Raw genomic sequence first — 16,637 nt, 5'->3', positions numbered from 1 at the left:
TACACTGGGTTCGTGATGGAATCATTTTATTAACCTTAATTTGGTCCACATGTTTTATAATATGTGACATGATGAAGGGGGAATGAGTCGGATGATGCTAATATTGTTTTTGAGATATTGTTCAAATTCTTTTGTTTTATATTGTTTTCAGCCATTGGTAAATTGCTCATAACTCGGTAACCAGGTGTCTGGGGTTTGCATCAAAATGTAGCATTTGTAAACCGACAGAAAATGATGTAAAAAACTCCTAATTGGAAATTGCCGACATGCGACTCGTTCCCTTTGATCATGTCACATATTTATAAAATATACTTTGTTTGGTCAACAGAAAGCTCCCTATCAGGTACAACACCCTACATCTTTGTATGATGATTCTCTTGATCTATCTTTCTATTAGGAATTTCAAGCTTTGGCCAAATTTTTTCTCTCAATTTCACACTTTGTTTTGAGGGTTTTCCCAAAAAGGATATGTATTGTGCTACTTATAATCAGTACACCAAGCCTGTGCTATCACTTTTCACATAAATGGATTTTAATTTTTACAAAAGTTGTTCAGCATTTCTGGCAGGGAGATACTAGTTGTACTTAAAAAGCCTATTTTTTATATTTTTCCCTTCCCCCCCCTTCTTGGCCAATTTCTCGATTTGCTGGGCAAATTTGTGACCAAACCACCTTCGCAGGAACACTGCTTCACATATTTCTAATATCACACAAACTGCACCAGTTTCAACGCATAATAATTATATTAATAATACGATGTAGGAATGAATGCTAAAACAATTTTAAAAAAATACAAAAACAAAAAACACCAGAATTGAAGCAGGCACTTGCACGAATTGCAAACCTAATATGAAAAGGTGGCCTGATACTTTGCTGACAGCAAATAATACTAAAAATTAAAACCCAATGTATTGAAGACCCGATTTTGTACTAGCAGTTGCTGAAATCAAGAGTCTATATATCGCTGGTGATTAAACACTGGTAGGAATGGTGCAAATGCTACAGACGATTTAACCATTGCTAGCAACTGACTTTCACTGCAAGACTATTCCAGTTGAAATCCATACACCCCCTATGGAAGACATGATCTTAATCTCCCACACAGGGGGTGTAGATTTCAAATGGAGTCACCCATTCAGGTAACCCCATTTGAAATCTACACCCCCTTAAGGTACCCATTTATACACCTGGGTGGAGAGGAGTAATAGAGATAAAGTGCCTTACTCAAGGACACAACACGATGGTGTCACCGGGGCTCGAACCCGCAACCTTCAGATTATGAGTTGGAGCCTGTTCCGCTCGGCCACCGTGCTCCCTTTGTGGGAGTTTAAGGTCATGTCTTCCATAGAGAGTATATGGATTTTATCTGGAACAGCCCAAGTTGACGCTGTGAATGCTAACGACTTCTGATCGAATGTAGCGGCAAATCACTCTACCAATACAATACAGGGAGCGTATAGAGACGAAGGAAATATATCACCAAAAATGCTATGCTTGTACAACGGCTTAGTATGATTTGACAATAAGCAAATGACAGGACAAGCCCCTCGTTCAATGCGGCGATACACATCCATGCAGGTCGCTGTAGTGATAAATAGTTAATCACACAACCAACTCAAAAACAATTTAGACTGGAGTCGACTCGCTGACTCCCAATGGATTTAGAATGAAAAAAATATTGTTTCATAACATATTACATAGCTATAATCATTTGTGCAAATTTTGTGACTTCGTGCTGAACCACTGGCAATGCAAAAAATACAGATATAATACCCCCCACCCCGACAAATTAGCTTGAAATTTGATTTAACCAGTTTTACACATCCCAATCCTTCCCATGGTTTGTCTACATGTAAAAGATTACATACAACAGCATCCATTTTTCTGTGAGAATTATACACCCAATCAATTGTGCAACCTGTCATCATTATGATAATACCACACAAATTGTTTTTGTTTATATAATTACCTATTCATAATATTCTATATTATTATCTACCCCCGTCTAAACCGCTAGAATCTAGATTAAAGTCATATAATTCTGTTAATTTCTCAGAAAAAAAAGTTTGTCATATTTTTGTACAGTACTGGGATAGAGATTCTTCAATAATAATTTTTCACATATTTCAAAATAACTGTTTTCTACCCTGTCACCCATTACCAAGTTTATAGTTTTTTTTGCAAGAAAGAAAATTTATACAAATCAATAATTATCCCACATTGGGAACCGAGTATGAATTTCAAACATACATTTACATATTTTTGTTTACATAACATAACATTTAAAATGCAGTGTGCATGTTGCGTGATTGTTAAACAACAGAATTACACTTCACTGAAACCAATCTGAAAATGAGATCCTATGACCTTGAAAACGTTTAGCCACCTACATTTTTTTTCATTGTCTCACACTGTTCTTGAAAATTCTCATTTTGTTGAAGTTTTCAGTTATTGGACTATTCTAGTTCAAATTCATACACCCCTATTAAAGACATAACCTTCAAATTCATACACCCCTATTAAAGACATAACCTTAATTGTCCACACAAGGAGTGTAAATTTCAAATGGGTGTACCTGAATGGGTAACTCCATGTGAAAACTATGCCCCCTGTGTGGGAGATTAAGGTCCTGTATTCCATAGGAGTATGAATTTCAACTGGAATCGCTCCAATGGTTTCTAAAGGCCTGAATTTTTTTCTCTTATCTCAGATCAAATGATGGAGCATGTATGCAGAGAATAGACAAGACAGGTAAAAAATGGAAACACAGGGCCTTACTATACACCAGGCACAAAAAGAAACTCATCAGTTATATTCATCCTTGCTGTTCAATAACTTGATAATTATGGATTATTCTGAAATATACATTTTGTTAATTGGACTTTGCTTTCTCATTTGACACCTTGTTCGTTATAAACGAACAAGAATTGACCAAGATATGCACCTCCAAAGCCTCAAACCCCAAAATCAAAAGTTGCATTTTCAACGATTTTCAATGGGAGCATAGCGTTGTATTGCACACAAGCACCACGGGCCAATCAATAAAGCACACAATGTAACAGGCGCAATTGAATCGTTAAAATTGCAACTTTTCATTTTGGGGTTTGAGAGTTTGGAGGCGTATATCTTGGTCAATTCTTGCTCAATGTTCACAAACAGGGTGTCAAATGAGAAAGAAAAGTCCAATTAACAAAATGTATATTTCAGAATAATCCAAAACTATCAAGTTATTGAACAGCAAGGATGAATATAACTGACGAGTTTCTTTTTGTGCCTGGTGTATATAGCATTGTACCCTCAATGTGTCGGTGTGACATCAACATGTTGAGGCAGCCGTTTTGTGTGCGTATCTAACGCTGCCTGTAAATGCAAAAGTATACACCAGTGCTCTTGAGCAAATGCATGTGAATAGAAGCTACTCCCAATGAAATGCATATCGATGTGACTGACTTGTCAAGGGTAAAATAATCTACCATACTTAAAAGACATGTTTATCTTCTATCACCATTAATTTTGGCACCACCTTTTTGGGCTACACTGACACTCCTTATATCATATCATATCATATCATGGAAAATAATAGTGGGATATATTTAAACTTGCTATGAAAATACACTGTTTTTCCTATCCCTTATCCCAAGTCACAAAATGGCTGTAAATATAAAATATCTATCCTAGTATGTCTTACTTATAAACAATGTGTAGTATATATGTACAAACAAATACGCCAATCACTATTGGGCCATTCCAGTTGCAATCCACACCCCTATGGAAGACATGACCTTAATCTTTCATACCGAGAGTGCATGTAGTCTTCAAATGGAGTCGCCCATTCAGGTAACTCGATTTAAAATACATACTCCCTGTGAGTAAGATTGAAGGTCAAGTCTTCCATAAAGGGTGTATGGATACCGGGATAGCCCATTACAAATCCATCAGTCTTTAACTTCTCAACTTCATGGAATTTGTACGTATGGAGTGACCAGTCCTTGAAAAAAACTTGTCCGACTTGTGTTGCCCAAACTGAGCCTTTCTTTTGAAGCTGAGGTTCAATGGTAGTATATGAGATGCAGTAAAAGGCTAATGTATAAAAAGTTTTTCAGCCTACTTTGAAAGTTGTATCGCAACAGGCAAAATTTTGAGTGAAAATTTGTGGTCTGCATCAGATACTGTCAAATCTCGAAAAGGCTGCCTTGTGTGATTTTTTTTTATTATTGTCATTTTGTGATGATCTACACTGTAAAATTAACTTGATATATTAATTTTGAGGTATTATCACAATATTACAATCTCATGTCCATCCATAAGAGAAAGAAGCATGTTGAAATTTATAAAATAACAATATCAAAATACAACAATGATAATAAAAATCACACAAGGCAGCCTTTTGAGATACGTCAGTATGGGATGCAGATGACGAATTATGATGCAATACGGCTTAATTTCAAGGTCTGGGAGTAACATATAGCATTATAAGTGCATTTCTTAAGGTACATAAGAGTTCAGCTATTTTTCATTTCATTTTAGTTTTTTTGGTATACTTGCTCTGTACAAAAGTATGCAAGCTTTCCCAATTGCCTTCCCAAACACACATCACTGAGAGATGTTTTCATGTGCTGTAAAAATGGTATATTCCCGTCGAAATCCCTATGGAAGATATGACCTTAATCATCCACACAGGGAGTGCGAATTTTAAATGGGGTTACCTGAATGGTTGACTCCATTTGAAGACTGCACTACCTGTGTGGGTGATTAAGCTCATGTCTTTCATAGTGGGATGGATCCATTGTGCATGGATTTCAACTAGAATAACCCAACGGAAATTTTCACTCTACGTAAAAATTCATCCTTTTCACCATCTCTCCAGCACAAAAATAAACTTTCACGAAAGTTACCATTTTTACAGTATGATATTAGTCCTAACGTAACAATTTATCAAAAAACCCTCCCCTTTCCCAGGCACATTTGGCATTGATATACCAAAAATAAAAAAGGGTTACTATATTTTACTGCCAAAAGTAGATACTTTGAATGAATCAAATATAACTATATACCAAAAATAGAGCTACGGTTCCATTGGGCCATTCCATTTAAAATCAACACTCCCCCTGTGGAAGATTTTGGAAATACCTCCCACAGGGGGAGTATGAATTTCAAAAGGAATGAAGACATTAGGCAGCTCAATTTGAATTTCATACACCCTCTGAGAAAGATTCAACCTGAATCTTCCACAGAGGGAGGGGGAGTTTCAAATGGAGCTGCTAATGTGTTCATTCCATTTGAAATGCATACACCCCCTGTGGAATATATTTCCAAAATCTTCCACAGGGGTAGTGTGGATTTTAAATGGAATAGCCCAATTTTTCCAACATCTGCCAAGTGAACTTCCTGTTATACAACTTGCAGAAGGACAGTTTTTTTAAGAGTAAGTTTTATTCTACGAAATATATATATTCCAAACTGGCATACTTTTTGGCAACGTCATCAGAATTACCCAACATTCAATTTGTTTCCATCTACCATAGTTACCGTAACAACCGTTGCCATGGCAACCCCTGTATACCAATCAGTATTGCTATGAAAAAACTGTACAATTTACACTTAGAGTTATAAATCCCACAGAGATTATATAATTACATTAATACAGTCATAGTAGTGTGGGAGTAAGGAATTAACACTATTTCTTTTTGCACCACAGATTGAAATGGGTCAAAGGTCATTTGTGATACAGGCACTTGTTTGCAGTTGTCGTCGATGACGACGGTGGCACACTGGGACTGAGTTTGTGTAGTTTATAAGATCCATCCAGTCTTGCATCAAGAATCATTCTACCTATAAACAAGAGAATAAAAATAAAAAATAAAACAGAATGGACAAAATATAACTTACATTGTGTTCCAAGTTTACTTCTATTAAGGAATCGGATATATAGCAAAGTTTGCACTGTATTTTTTGTGGGACATAAGAGCACATCAGAAACACCAAAATTTATTCTGAATGCGAAGAACGTCCATCTGATATCAAATAATTTTGATTTGTTGAAATCCATGACAATACAAATTTTATGACAAATTAATACAAAATGATATTTTTGACATTTAACAATCCTAAAAGTAAACTTTATAAATCTATTGATATGTACTTAAACGTGTATGTAGCTGGGAGGAAAAGCCATCCATTATGTGAAAATTTTGACCTTTTCGTTTTGAAGATATACATTTCCCCCCTAAAAGACCTACAATTTTTTGGTGTTTTGGGGAAATATATATATCTTCAATACATACACTTTTTGAATCTGCTTTTTTGTGATGCACTTGATGTTTTCAAAAAGACTTTAAAAACTCATCTGTTTAACATTGCTTATGACAATTGACTTCTATGTGACTGTTTTTATAATTGTGTGTTAATTTTTAATTGTTCAATGTTTGCGCCTCGGAATAGGTTGTCTAGATAGATGGGGCATTATAAATGCATTATTATTATTATTATTAACAAATACGTTTCTCAGTCGTCAACCCAGCAAGTTAGCGAAAGAGGGCAGCAGTCTGGTTTCGTACCCCAAGTTAACGAAAGAGGGCAGCAGTCTAGTTTCTTACCTTTATAAATATATATTGATGGAAGCCCAATTGTGAAATGTTTACATATTTTCGAACTCATCAATTCTCTGCTTGGTATGACCTTTACGGATCTGTTTAAGCGTCTTGTATTTATCACGTCCAGCTTTGATGTTGGCTGCGTGGATTTTGTCGTTTGTAGTCTCTTTAGATCTGTCTTTTTCGTCTGCTAATTGCTGGCTCAGCATCTGAGGAGGAACAAGAAAACTTTGGTTAAACACCAACTTTGTTGACCCAGCAGACTTGTTGGGAAAGTTGGAACACAATATATACCTACCAAACTGCACAAAATCTAAATCCTGATGATCCCATCATGCAGTGGGAATTTGCACATGGCATTTTGCCAAATGTAAACATCACTTGCACCTGCAGGTCACATTAATCAATTTGCATAGTGGGATGATGCAGTCAATCCCCTGTCTAACCACTAATTAGACTTCTCCGTAGTCCACTTGCCCATTGTGCATATGGCTATTGCATTTAAGCTTAAAACTCTGATTTATTTAATTTGTGCACAATTGATAGATTTTCACATCTGATCTTTTCATTCACCATACTCCCTCTGCTTCCCAAGTGGACCACTGGCTTTGGATTGTGGTTAACATGCTTAACACGGTTGTCTATGGATGAGAGTGTCAGATTTCTGGCCTACTAAAATTGGCCATGATGTAATGCATCTTTAAATGGATCTGGCTTGTGATTGGTCGCCCGGATCTCGTTATGGTTTAAACCGCCGGGCACCTGCCATTACCATTAATAACTACATGGTACACAGCTATGCAGACCTTTGTGTTGCTTGCTGTATTGTTTGAGAGTTGACTCCTATGGACTCAGATGCAACTTTTAACACAATTTAAAACAGTCTCCTTTTTTACATATTGAGCCATTGTGACTGAACGCAATGTGACGCTATAATTTGTTCCATAGGTGTAAAACAAATAAGGCTACGCATGTTTTTTTACAAATTTGCATTTCGTCAAATATTTTTCGATTTATTTCAAAAAGTATTTAGGGGGGTACTTCAGTTGTGCACCCTGTATATTGTGTACCTGTAATTGTTCTTGCAAGTTCTTATTCTTCTCTCCCATAGTGATACGATCCAGTTCCGACTGGTCTCCTGTGATGTTGTCATGGTTTGACATGTCATGATGCTCCCTCTCATCCTCATCAAAGTGTATGGGTTGACTCATTTGGTACTCAGCTTCCGTTCTGGCTTTATTAGCCTCTTCCAACTGTATGGATGTAAAGAAAGAAAAGATGTGTAAAATCAGCAAAGTGTATGGGTTGGCGCATTTGGTACTCAGCTTCTGTTCTGGCTCTATTAGCATATATGGCACTATATACTGGATATGATGCAAGCCAAAAAAAGATGTGTGAAATCAGCAAAGTGTAGGGGTAGGGCATATATTTAATAATTAAGGAAAACCAGAATACAGCCACCTGAAATAGCGTGGTCAGTTATGTAGAAAAAATTGAGGATATTTGTGTATTGGGATTTTGGCATAATTATGAATTTAATTTTGAAAAATAATGAACAGGGTGTGATTCAAAGCTTGTGAAATATCCAGAAAATAGTAAACAAATCCAGAAAAACAGCATGAAATTGGGCAAAAATACCCTAAAACGGGCCGAAAATCAATAAAATTGCGGACATTTTGGCCACAAAAAATCAAGACAACACCCCTGTAATGAAGTAGACAAATACTTTTCTGCTACTTTTTATTCTGTAATTTATGAAACTTTTTCACCAATATTCATGATCAAAATTTAGCATAAACGACCGTGATTTGTGCTTTGGTGACAATCTCGACTTTTGTTTATGTTCTATTTTAAACCCGGAGCAGGAGGGTTGTCGCAATTGAGCAAATATGGGCCAGTGGATTTGCCCTTGGGCCAGTTGGAAACCTTCCCGCTGATTATTGCTCCTTACGTCTACCCCTTGTCCTACCTGTAATCGCAGCTCCTCTGCTTGTCGTGCGCTAGCCTCAGCTGCCTCCTTGGCTCGCCTAATTTCTTCCTCTTGTCGCCTTCTCTCCTCCTCCATCTGTTGAGTCATATGCTCCTCTTCCTCCATCTTCTGTCTTTCCAATTCCGCTGCCCTCTCTTCCGCTGCTCTTCTCTCCGCTTCCAGCTGTTCTGCCTTCTCGTTGGCGATACGATGTTCCTCTGCTTTTTCGACGGCTATGCGTTCTTTCTCTTCAAGTTCTTTATGAAAGAAAACCGTGACATTAAAAATTGACACAAAATGTATTGCTCTTGAATTTTCCTTGAATTTCAGATGAAATTTATGATGTTAACTTCAAAAGGGGACAAATTATGACACCACTTGCACATTATATGCATTGACATTACTCAGTGCGTATGTCGCCTTCGCATGGGTCAAAGAGCGCTGAAAATGGCACATCTGTATTCGATGTCATTGACCACAGTGTTGTTTAGTGGAGAGGATCAATTACTGTTGTTGTCTCCCTGCTCCCTGACCAGCCTGGGGCCCTACCAGTGCCTTGGTCGGGGTTGGGGTCCGGCGGCCTGCATGTGGCTGGGAGTCTACTCCAGCTGTCCCGCCTGACCCTGATCCACTCTTTTTGCCAATTACCTTTTTAAATCTGTGTGCTAGTTTTTTACTATGTTCCTTTATATGTTGTATCTTGTGTATTTTAATGTTGGCCTTGTGCCACCTGGGCACCTTGGGAGAACAATGCCAGTGCATTGAAAGGTTAACCCAAGTTAAACAAGAATGAAATAAATAAATAAATAAATAAATAAATTTAGTTGCAATATGTTATCCACCACAATTTTGGGACTGGAACAGTGCCTTTTAGGGGCTTACGCTCCCTAGCCCACTGTAAAATGTGCACTTTTGGTCTTATACCAGCGCAGCACATGTTTTATGGACAGTCAGTACAATATGTTCTGGTATAATTTTCATGCGCACACATCCACTCTCTCAGGCTCGCAAACAACACTCCAAATGTTCCTGCAATATAAGATTTAACTTTCTGACTGCATCCGAACACCTTTACACTACCCCTGTGGAAGATTTAGCTAAAGTCTTCCACAGAGGGAGTATGAGTTTTGAATAGAATAGAATAGACAATTGGGTAATTTCCATTTGAAATGCTCACTCCAGTTGTTGAAGATATAGGTAAAGCCATAATACAGGGGGAGTATGGGTTTCAAAATGACCAATTACATTTGAAAAACATACTCCCCCTGTGGAAGGTATTTCCAAAATCTTCCACATGGGTAGTGTGGATTTCAACTGGAATAGCGCATTACACACCCGTATACTCTTACCTTTCCTGGCCCTTGAAGCCTCTTCCTCATAGGCCTTCAGCTTAGCAGCATTTTCTTTAGCAGCTCTCTCTGCTTCCTCCCTAGCCTGTTTTTCTTTCACAAGCTGTGCCCTGTTTGCAAAGAGGAATCACAAAAAAAACAAAAAACAGTAAGAATAAACTTAGGTACTAACCTTTCTTACAGTACCCCTGATTGGTTAATTACATGATATAATCATCTCACTAACCAATCAAAATAGAGCTTTTAGATCTCTTGGTATTTTCAAGCTTTCCTGTCAGCCCTACTGACTATTTTTACTATATCTCTGATTGGCAAAAAACATGATATAGTCCTCTTTGTAACCAATCAAAGTAGTTCTGAGAGGTCGATAAATCAGCTGACAGTGTCCACAGGCTTTACAAATATGAAGTTTAAAGCCATTATCTACAACATTTTAAAATGAATTTGGTAGAATTTTTTTTCCAAACCTGACTTTTTTGGTCGTATTTATAATGTTTGCACATGTCCCAACTTACACTTCATTGGAATCAGCTAAATTTACTGTTTACAGGAAAACATAGCAATATTGAATTAATATCTCAAGATATTAAATCCCCCATAGAGCTCCCCAGTTAAGCATCCAAACAAGATCGCAAATAACACTACCATAATGATAACGGTAACCATTACAGGCGGCAAAGATTTTACAACTGGCTTTAAATTTTACTCTTCACATCTAATTACACCACTCAGGCAGCTCTACAATAGACCTTTTCATATCAAGATCGGAAAAGTTCGGAAAACCGCGATATTTATTTAGTAAGCTAGGGGGTCAAATTGTACCCAAACTGGCAGACAAGAATCAAATGTCATGAATTACGACACCCTTTTGCGTGAAAATACAGCTTATTAAGCCAATTTGAACATGGGGTCATCGCAAGAAATATTTTCCTAGCATATTGAGCTAACACCTCAGCTACTTGGTTTTTCAAAATAAGATACTAATGGAAAGAAATGGATAATGTCCGTAATTTTTCGTCACTTAAATTTTTTTCCAGAACGTGTTTGTTTACGTTCATCACCTCTTCCATAGTCAGTCTCTTACACAACGCTACAACCACACGCTTAATTGCACGTTGAGTATCATTGGCAAAAGTACCTCCCTCATCCCTAAATTGACAATCGAAAGTTCATCGTAGTTATGATGCCTGTTACACATTGGAACTTCGCACTGTACATGATGCTGAAGAGGTACTTTTATGCGTCGCGACCGTATGCGACTGGGGAAATTATTTCATGCTTCGGGTTTTATCGGAATTACTCAGTATGAAAAGGTCTTATAATGTTCCTTGCAGTGATCCCGTTAATGGGACCCAAATTAAGAAATGTTTGTTCTCTACAAAAAAAGTGGTTTTTTTAGAGTACAGTTCTTTCAGGCTCACCTAGCAGGAAGTTTCTGGACTTTTAATCATTTGTAAATATGGCTGCTAGAGATTTTAATTAATTTGAGACATTTAAAAAAAAAAATTCTAAACACATAAGTTGCAAAGCATATACATGTATAGCAGAATGATGTATATGGTACTAAATGCACCAAGAACTTCTCAAAACTGCTTCAAGAATGCCATGCAATATATAATACCCCAACAGTAGCTTTTATTGGTCTATTCTATTACCCCCACGACCCATTATTCAAAATCGCGCACTGTGATTTGTTGACACGCGTCACGTGACAGACCATTAATTAGCGATAAAGTGTCAAGGGCAACAAACTTTATGTTCTTATATCATCACAGCGCACACCAAAGCGCATAGCACACCTGCTTATGTAGGGGAGAATGGAATGCCAGGGGTGTGTTATTGTACACTGTATGTGCATACCTGCTTATAGGGGAGAATGGAATGTTAGGTTATGTTATTGGAATGTGCATACGCTTTGGCTACGTGTGGGCGCTACACCTTGAGGTAAACAACTTGAAATATTTGGGCAAAAATGTGATATTTTCTCTTTAAATCGCACTATTTTGTGGTAATAGAATAGAAATAAAGGTGCAGCATTATCCTTTACATCAAATAATGTGTCCTCGGCAGTAAATCGTTTAAATAATGGGTTCGGCTGCGCCTCACCCATTATTTACGCTTTTACTGCCTCGACACATTATTTCCGTAAAGGATCATGCTGCACCCTTTATTTCTTAATTATATGTGCTACTACATTTGAAATTCAAACACCCTATGAAAGACATGACCTTAATCTCCCACACAGGTGGTGTAGAGTTTAAATAGAGTCACCCATTCAGGTAACCCCATTTGTAATTTGTACTCCCTATGTGGAAGATTAAGGTCATGTCTTCCACAGGGGGTATGTCGATTTTAGTTAGAATACTCCATTCACAAATCAGCATTTAGGCTAGTATAATAAAAATCCCACATTGTTCTGTTGCGACGGACATTGCCCATTCTGTTCTCCACAACCTTCCGTTCTCCGCTTCCCTCTTAAAGTTTGTCGCATTGGGAAAACATTGCAACAAAATTACAGCTGCATTTGTTACAGCAGGAAAAAGGTCAGGTTTTACAGGTAATTCTCTGCTGTGATAAACTCGGGAGGCAAATTTTCCGCCAGCATCTTCCGCAGTGTCGAAAATTTTTACGCTGCAGAAACGTAGAGTATAACAAAGCCCTGAACAAAGCTAATCGCTTGAGCGGAAAATCAAAGCCAAAAACTAAATGTCACAGCAGAGAACCGGAAATGCAACAAACATCACAAAAGAAAATTCCCCACTAACATAAATCCAACCTATAACCTGGCTGTGTCCAACTATTGACCTTAACACTAATAGAAATGCAGTGCATTATTTTTGGCTGAAAGTGAAGTCAAAAGTGCAGCATTTTGCGAGAAAACTGCAATGCTTGCATATGTACAATAGAAAACTAAAGTTAGAAATAGCATTGCTACAGACTTCATTATATAGTTTCCCTTCTGACTGTGTTTGTACTACTTTAGAAGCTATACTGTGCTATTCCATTTAAAATCCACACTACCCCTGTGGAAGATTGTGGAAATATCTTCCACAGGGGGAGTATGAATTTCAAATGGAATGAACACATAGGCAGCTCCATTTGAATATCACACACCATATGCGAAAGATTCAACCTGAATCTTCCACTGAGGGAGGGTGGGTTTCAAAAGGAGCTGCTAATGTGTTCATTCCATTTGAAATTCATACTCCCCTGTAGCAGATATTTCCAAAATCTTCCACAGGGGTAGTGTGGATTTTATAGAATAGCCAATATATATCCTCACCTCTTAGACCTTCTACTTCATGTTTTAGCAAAACAAAATTTACAAAGACGTTAATTTACAAAAGATTAAGAATTGCCAATGTAAAACATTTCTTTTGAGAGCATGTGCTTCTTTTTTCCTTGCAATTTGCTCTTTTTTCCTCGTGCAATTTGCGACATTATTTTTTGCGCAAAAAGTTCAGACCTGATTTTAAGTTTATATCACTTCCAACACTTCTTACCCCAAGGAAAAAAAAATTGCTTTTCCTTTCCTGGCCGACTCTAATCTTGAAAATTTGGATGTTTGTTTTACTGTATACAAGTATAACAACCCAAATATTGAAAATTCCACAATTGTGACATGATCTGCTCCATGGGGGCCAAAGGAGGCATTTTTGACAATTTAGTTACTATAATTACTAACTTAAATATAAACATTAGGCCATCATAATAATGAAAACACTTCAAGTCTAGCGTACTTGGTTCTATTCTGAAGGTAAATTTCAAACTTGCCACCTTTAGCCCCTGTGGACCAGATTGTGTCACAATTTCCCCCCAAAATTTTTGATCCTGACAAAAACAGTTTCTTCACGTTTCTAAGTGATACAGTAGAGAAATATCCCATATCACATCTATTTAGGCTTTTTTATTAAACTAATTAGGGCCACTACATAGTTTTGTAAATAAAAATTTAAAACTATTTAAAAAAAAATCAGACCGTAACTTCATTAACACCCGTCTCTCATTCCATACATGTACATTTACTTACCGCTCTAGTTGTTTCTGTGTTTTCTCTTCATGGGCTTGAGCCTTCATCTGTTGTACTTCAATAGTGTCTGGTTTACGTCTACGCATGTACAACTCATGGTTACCCATGCACAGCGCCAGGATGCGTTTGTTGATTCGTAAGCGATCAGCGTAGAAAATGAAATCCTGCAGAATAAAGTATGAAGGAGAGGGGTAAATTAGGGATTCATTAATTGACGCATTCGAGCGATTGTCACTGTATATATGGGTATCACATGTTGCACGCTGTGTGACTGGTCACTAGCAACCTTATTAGGCTATTTGATGTGTGCTTTGGATTGCTTGAAATATCCCTTGGGGCTGCGCCTCTCAGTATATACAGTAAGCCACAAAATTAAGGTACCAGTTATGTTCACCCCTTGTATATATCCTAAACAAAGACAGATATGTCATAATTGGAACCAGCAGCCAATAGCTGCATCTTTTAGCTCAAATTTAAGACCTCATTTGTTGAAATTGTTCAAGAAATAAAGATATGACAATCCAAAAACCCAAGGAAGATGCCAATTTAAAAGTTGCAGTTTGCTCCATTGCGTGCCCCATTGATTTGCACACAATGCGTTCATGAACAAGAGAACCAGCGCCGTGCTTCCATTGATTAACACGTTAAAATTAGCGTAGTGATTTCATTGATTAGCTTTTGATTTCGTTTCTTTATTAGGTTTTAGACCACCGTTTCTTTAATTCTCAACCAACCTCAACAAACGAGGTCTTAAATCAGAGCTAAAGAGTACAGGTATTAGCTGCTTGTTTTAATTTTGACACATTTTTCTTTATTTAGGATATACAGGGGTGAACACAACTAGTACCTTAATTTTTTGGCGTACAGTATATTCCTTGGTTCCAAAGCTCAATGTTTAGATCATATTTCACAATACCCTCAAAACATCTTGATGTGCAGTCATTAACCTTAGACTTCTCCCCAGTCCACTTGCCCATTGTGCATACAGTCATTTCCAATCTTCTTTCCCTCCTCATTCTCCTATTCACTTGATGTGCAGTCATTAACCTTAGACTTCTCCCCAGTCCACTTGCCCATTGTGCATACAGTCATTTCCAATCTTCTTTCCCTCCTCATTCTCCTATTCACTTGTTTGCCATATAGACCACTTTACATTATTGTTTATCAACAAAGGCGAGGGATTGGTTTGTCGATATGCCCGAACGAACCGCTTCACTGTTCAATGGCTTTCTTGTACTATATGAAATGTGGTGGGAGATTTAAAATACACATGCCCTGAGCAGACTACGATGCGTACGCACACTGCAGGGCAAAGAACAATGGAAAATACCATAATGCGTGCGCATACTGCCGGGCAATGACGTCACATGTCAAGTGGTCTATACTGGCTATTACATTTTAAAGCATTAAACACTTGATTTGTATTAATTTGTGTACAATTGACAGATCTTCACATCTGATATCTTTTTGTGATAATTAATACTTTCTCACAATATTGTCACCTGGTGTGATATCGCACACCCTTACCTCCAGGCACGCCATTACCATAAACTACATAGTACACAACTATCTGTGAAATTTCTTTTGTTTTCTGACATGTCTCCTTTTCTTCCCTGGCGACTTTCCACTCATTTTGTGAGAACAGATCTCATATTGCAGGTCTTATTATCTCCCGTACACTTACCGGTGCTTTCTTGTCTATTGGTTTGATGACAAATTTTTTGTCGTTGAAGGAAATATTACGGATCTCACTCCATGGGAAACCAATCTTGGGTGTGAGTCTGCAAACAAAATAATGTGAGATTCAAATTACAATGTTTAACTTTCACTCTTTTGTTATCTATTTCTAATGAATAAGTGTGTACTATTCCCGATTCCAGATTTACTTTTTCTTTCTTATATAAAAAGTATTATATATCCAGGGTATCATTTGTGACACGACCTGTCCAAAGTCTGAAGTCGTCCATAATGAAATTGAAATATATATAGGCAAAAATATGGATTTTTGTTTTTAATCGACACATCGTTGTTGGGCAGGAAAAACCTTCTATGTATCATTGCCCCCTGAACATGTTTAAAGAAAAACCACCTATGTAACCTCTTGGCAGTTGCATTTTAAACATGTTCAAGGGCCAGAAGTAGATTTTTCCTGCCCAACAACAATATAAAAGTTCAGAACTTTGCCACCAAGTATGCTTTCATTATGGCCTATATATTTTACAAACCATAGGTCTGAAATTCCAAGAAAATCATGTTGATGTGACCAATATTTTGGTAACATTTAGCACATGATGAGAGTTACAGGTACATTTGCCACAACGGACAAAACATTCCAAGAACATCTAGAATTGCATTCATAATCTAGGTAGCTGATCTTGAATGATTAACTTTTGATACGTATGAATTCAAGTGCAAGAAAAGAAATGTCTATTGCAATAACATATGTACATCTTTCTTGGTATTAAGGCCCAAAACAATGGGAGCCGAAACAGTTTTCCTCCAAAGTTTTCATTTCGGTAAAGATTTGACATTCAAAATATTGTTGCCTCAAATATTATATGACCATTTTGAAGGTTTGCGCAAGAGGCTCTTAGCATGTAGCCTATATATGCACAACGCTCAACACACAAATTGCAAATAAATAGGATTGAACAATCAGAAGGCACACTATTATCCATTCATGAGCAACACACAAA

General features: G+C 37.3%; 1 protein-coding gene and 1 long non-coding RNA gene across 2 annotated transcripts in view; both read right to left on the bottom strand.

The window, feature by feature from the left end:
• Positions 1–469: 469 nt before the first annotated feature.
• On the bottom strand, positions 470–2,781 carry LOC140141558 (uncharacterized). The gene is made up of 2 exons (XR_011857430.1): positions 2,533–2,781; positions 470–2,498 (listed from the first exon to the last, which is right to left on the bottom strand). It is a non-coding gene; the product is annotated as an uncharacterized lncRNA (long non-coding RNA).
• Positions 2,782–5,427: 2,646 nt separating this feature from the next.
• LOC140141557 (radixin-like) overlaps positions 5,428–16,637 on the bottom strand; it is a 55,443-nt gene continuing 44,233 nt past the window's right edge. Inside the window, exons 9-15 of the mRNA XM_072163465.1 lie at positions 15,626–15,722; positions 13,942–14,105; positions 9,912–10,021; positions 8,563–8,819; positions 7,664–7,846; positions 6,597–6,802; positions 5,428–5,832 (exon numbers count right to left, since the gene is read on the bottom strand). Of these exons, the coding sequence (XP_072019566.1) occupies positions 6,638–6,802; positions 7,664–7,846; positions 8,563–8,819; positions 9,912–10,021; positions 13,942–14,105; positions 15,626–15,722 (976 nt within the window). The 3' untranslated portion in view covers positions 5,428–5,832; positions 6,597–6,637. The remainder of the gene's footprint in view (positions 5,833–6,596; positions 6,803–7,663; positions 7,847–8,562; positions 8,820–9,911; positions 10,022–13,941; positions 14,106–15,625; positions 15,723–16,637) is intronic.

Source organism: Amphiura filiformis, chromosome 19 (genome assembly GCF_039555335.1).
Source record: "Amphiura filiformis chromosome 19, Afil_fr2py, whole genome shotgun sequence".
Lineage (NCBI taxonomy): Eukaryota > Metazoa > Echinodermata > Ophiuroidea > Amphilepidida > Amphiuridae > Amphiura > Amphiura filiformis.
This window is presented reverse-complemented; position numbering and strand designations above follow the sequence as displayed.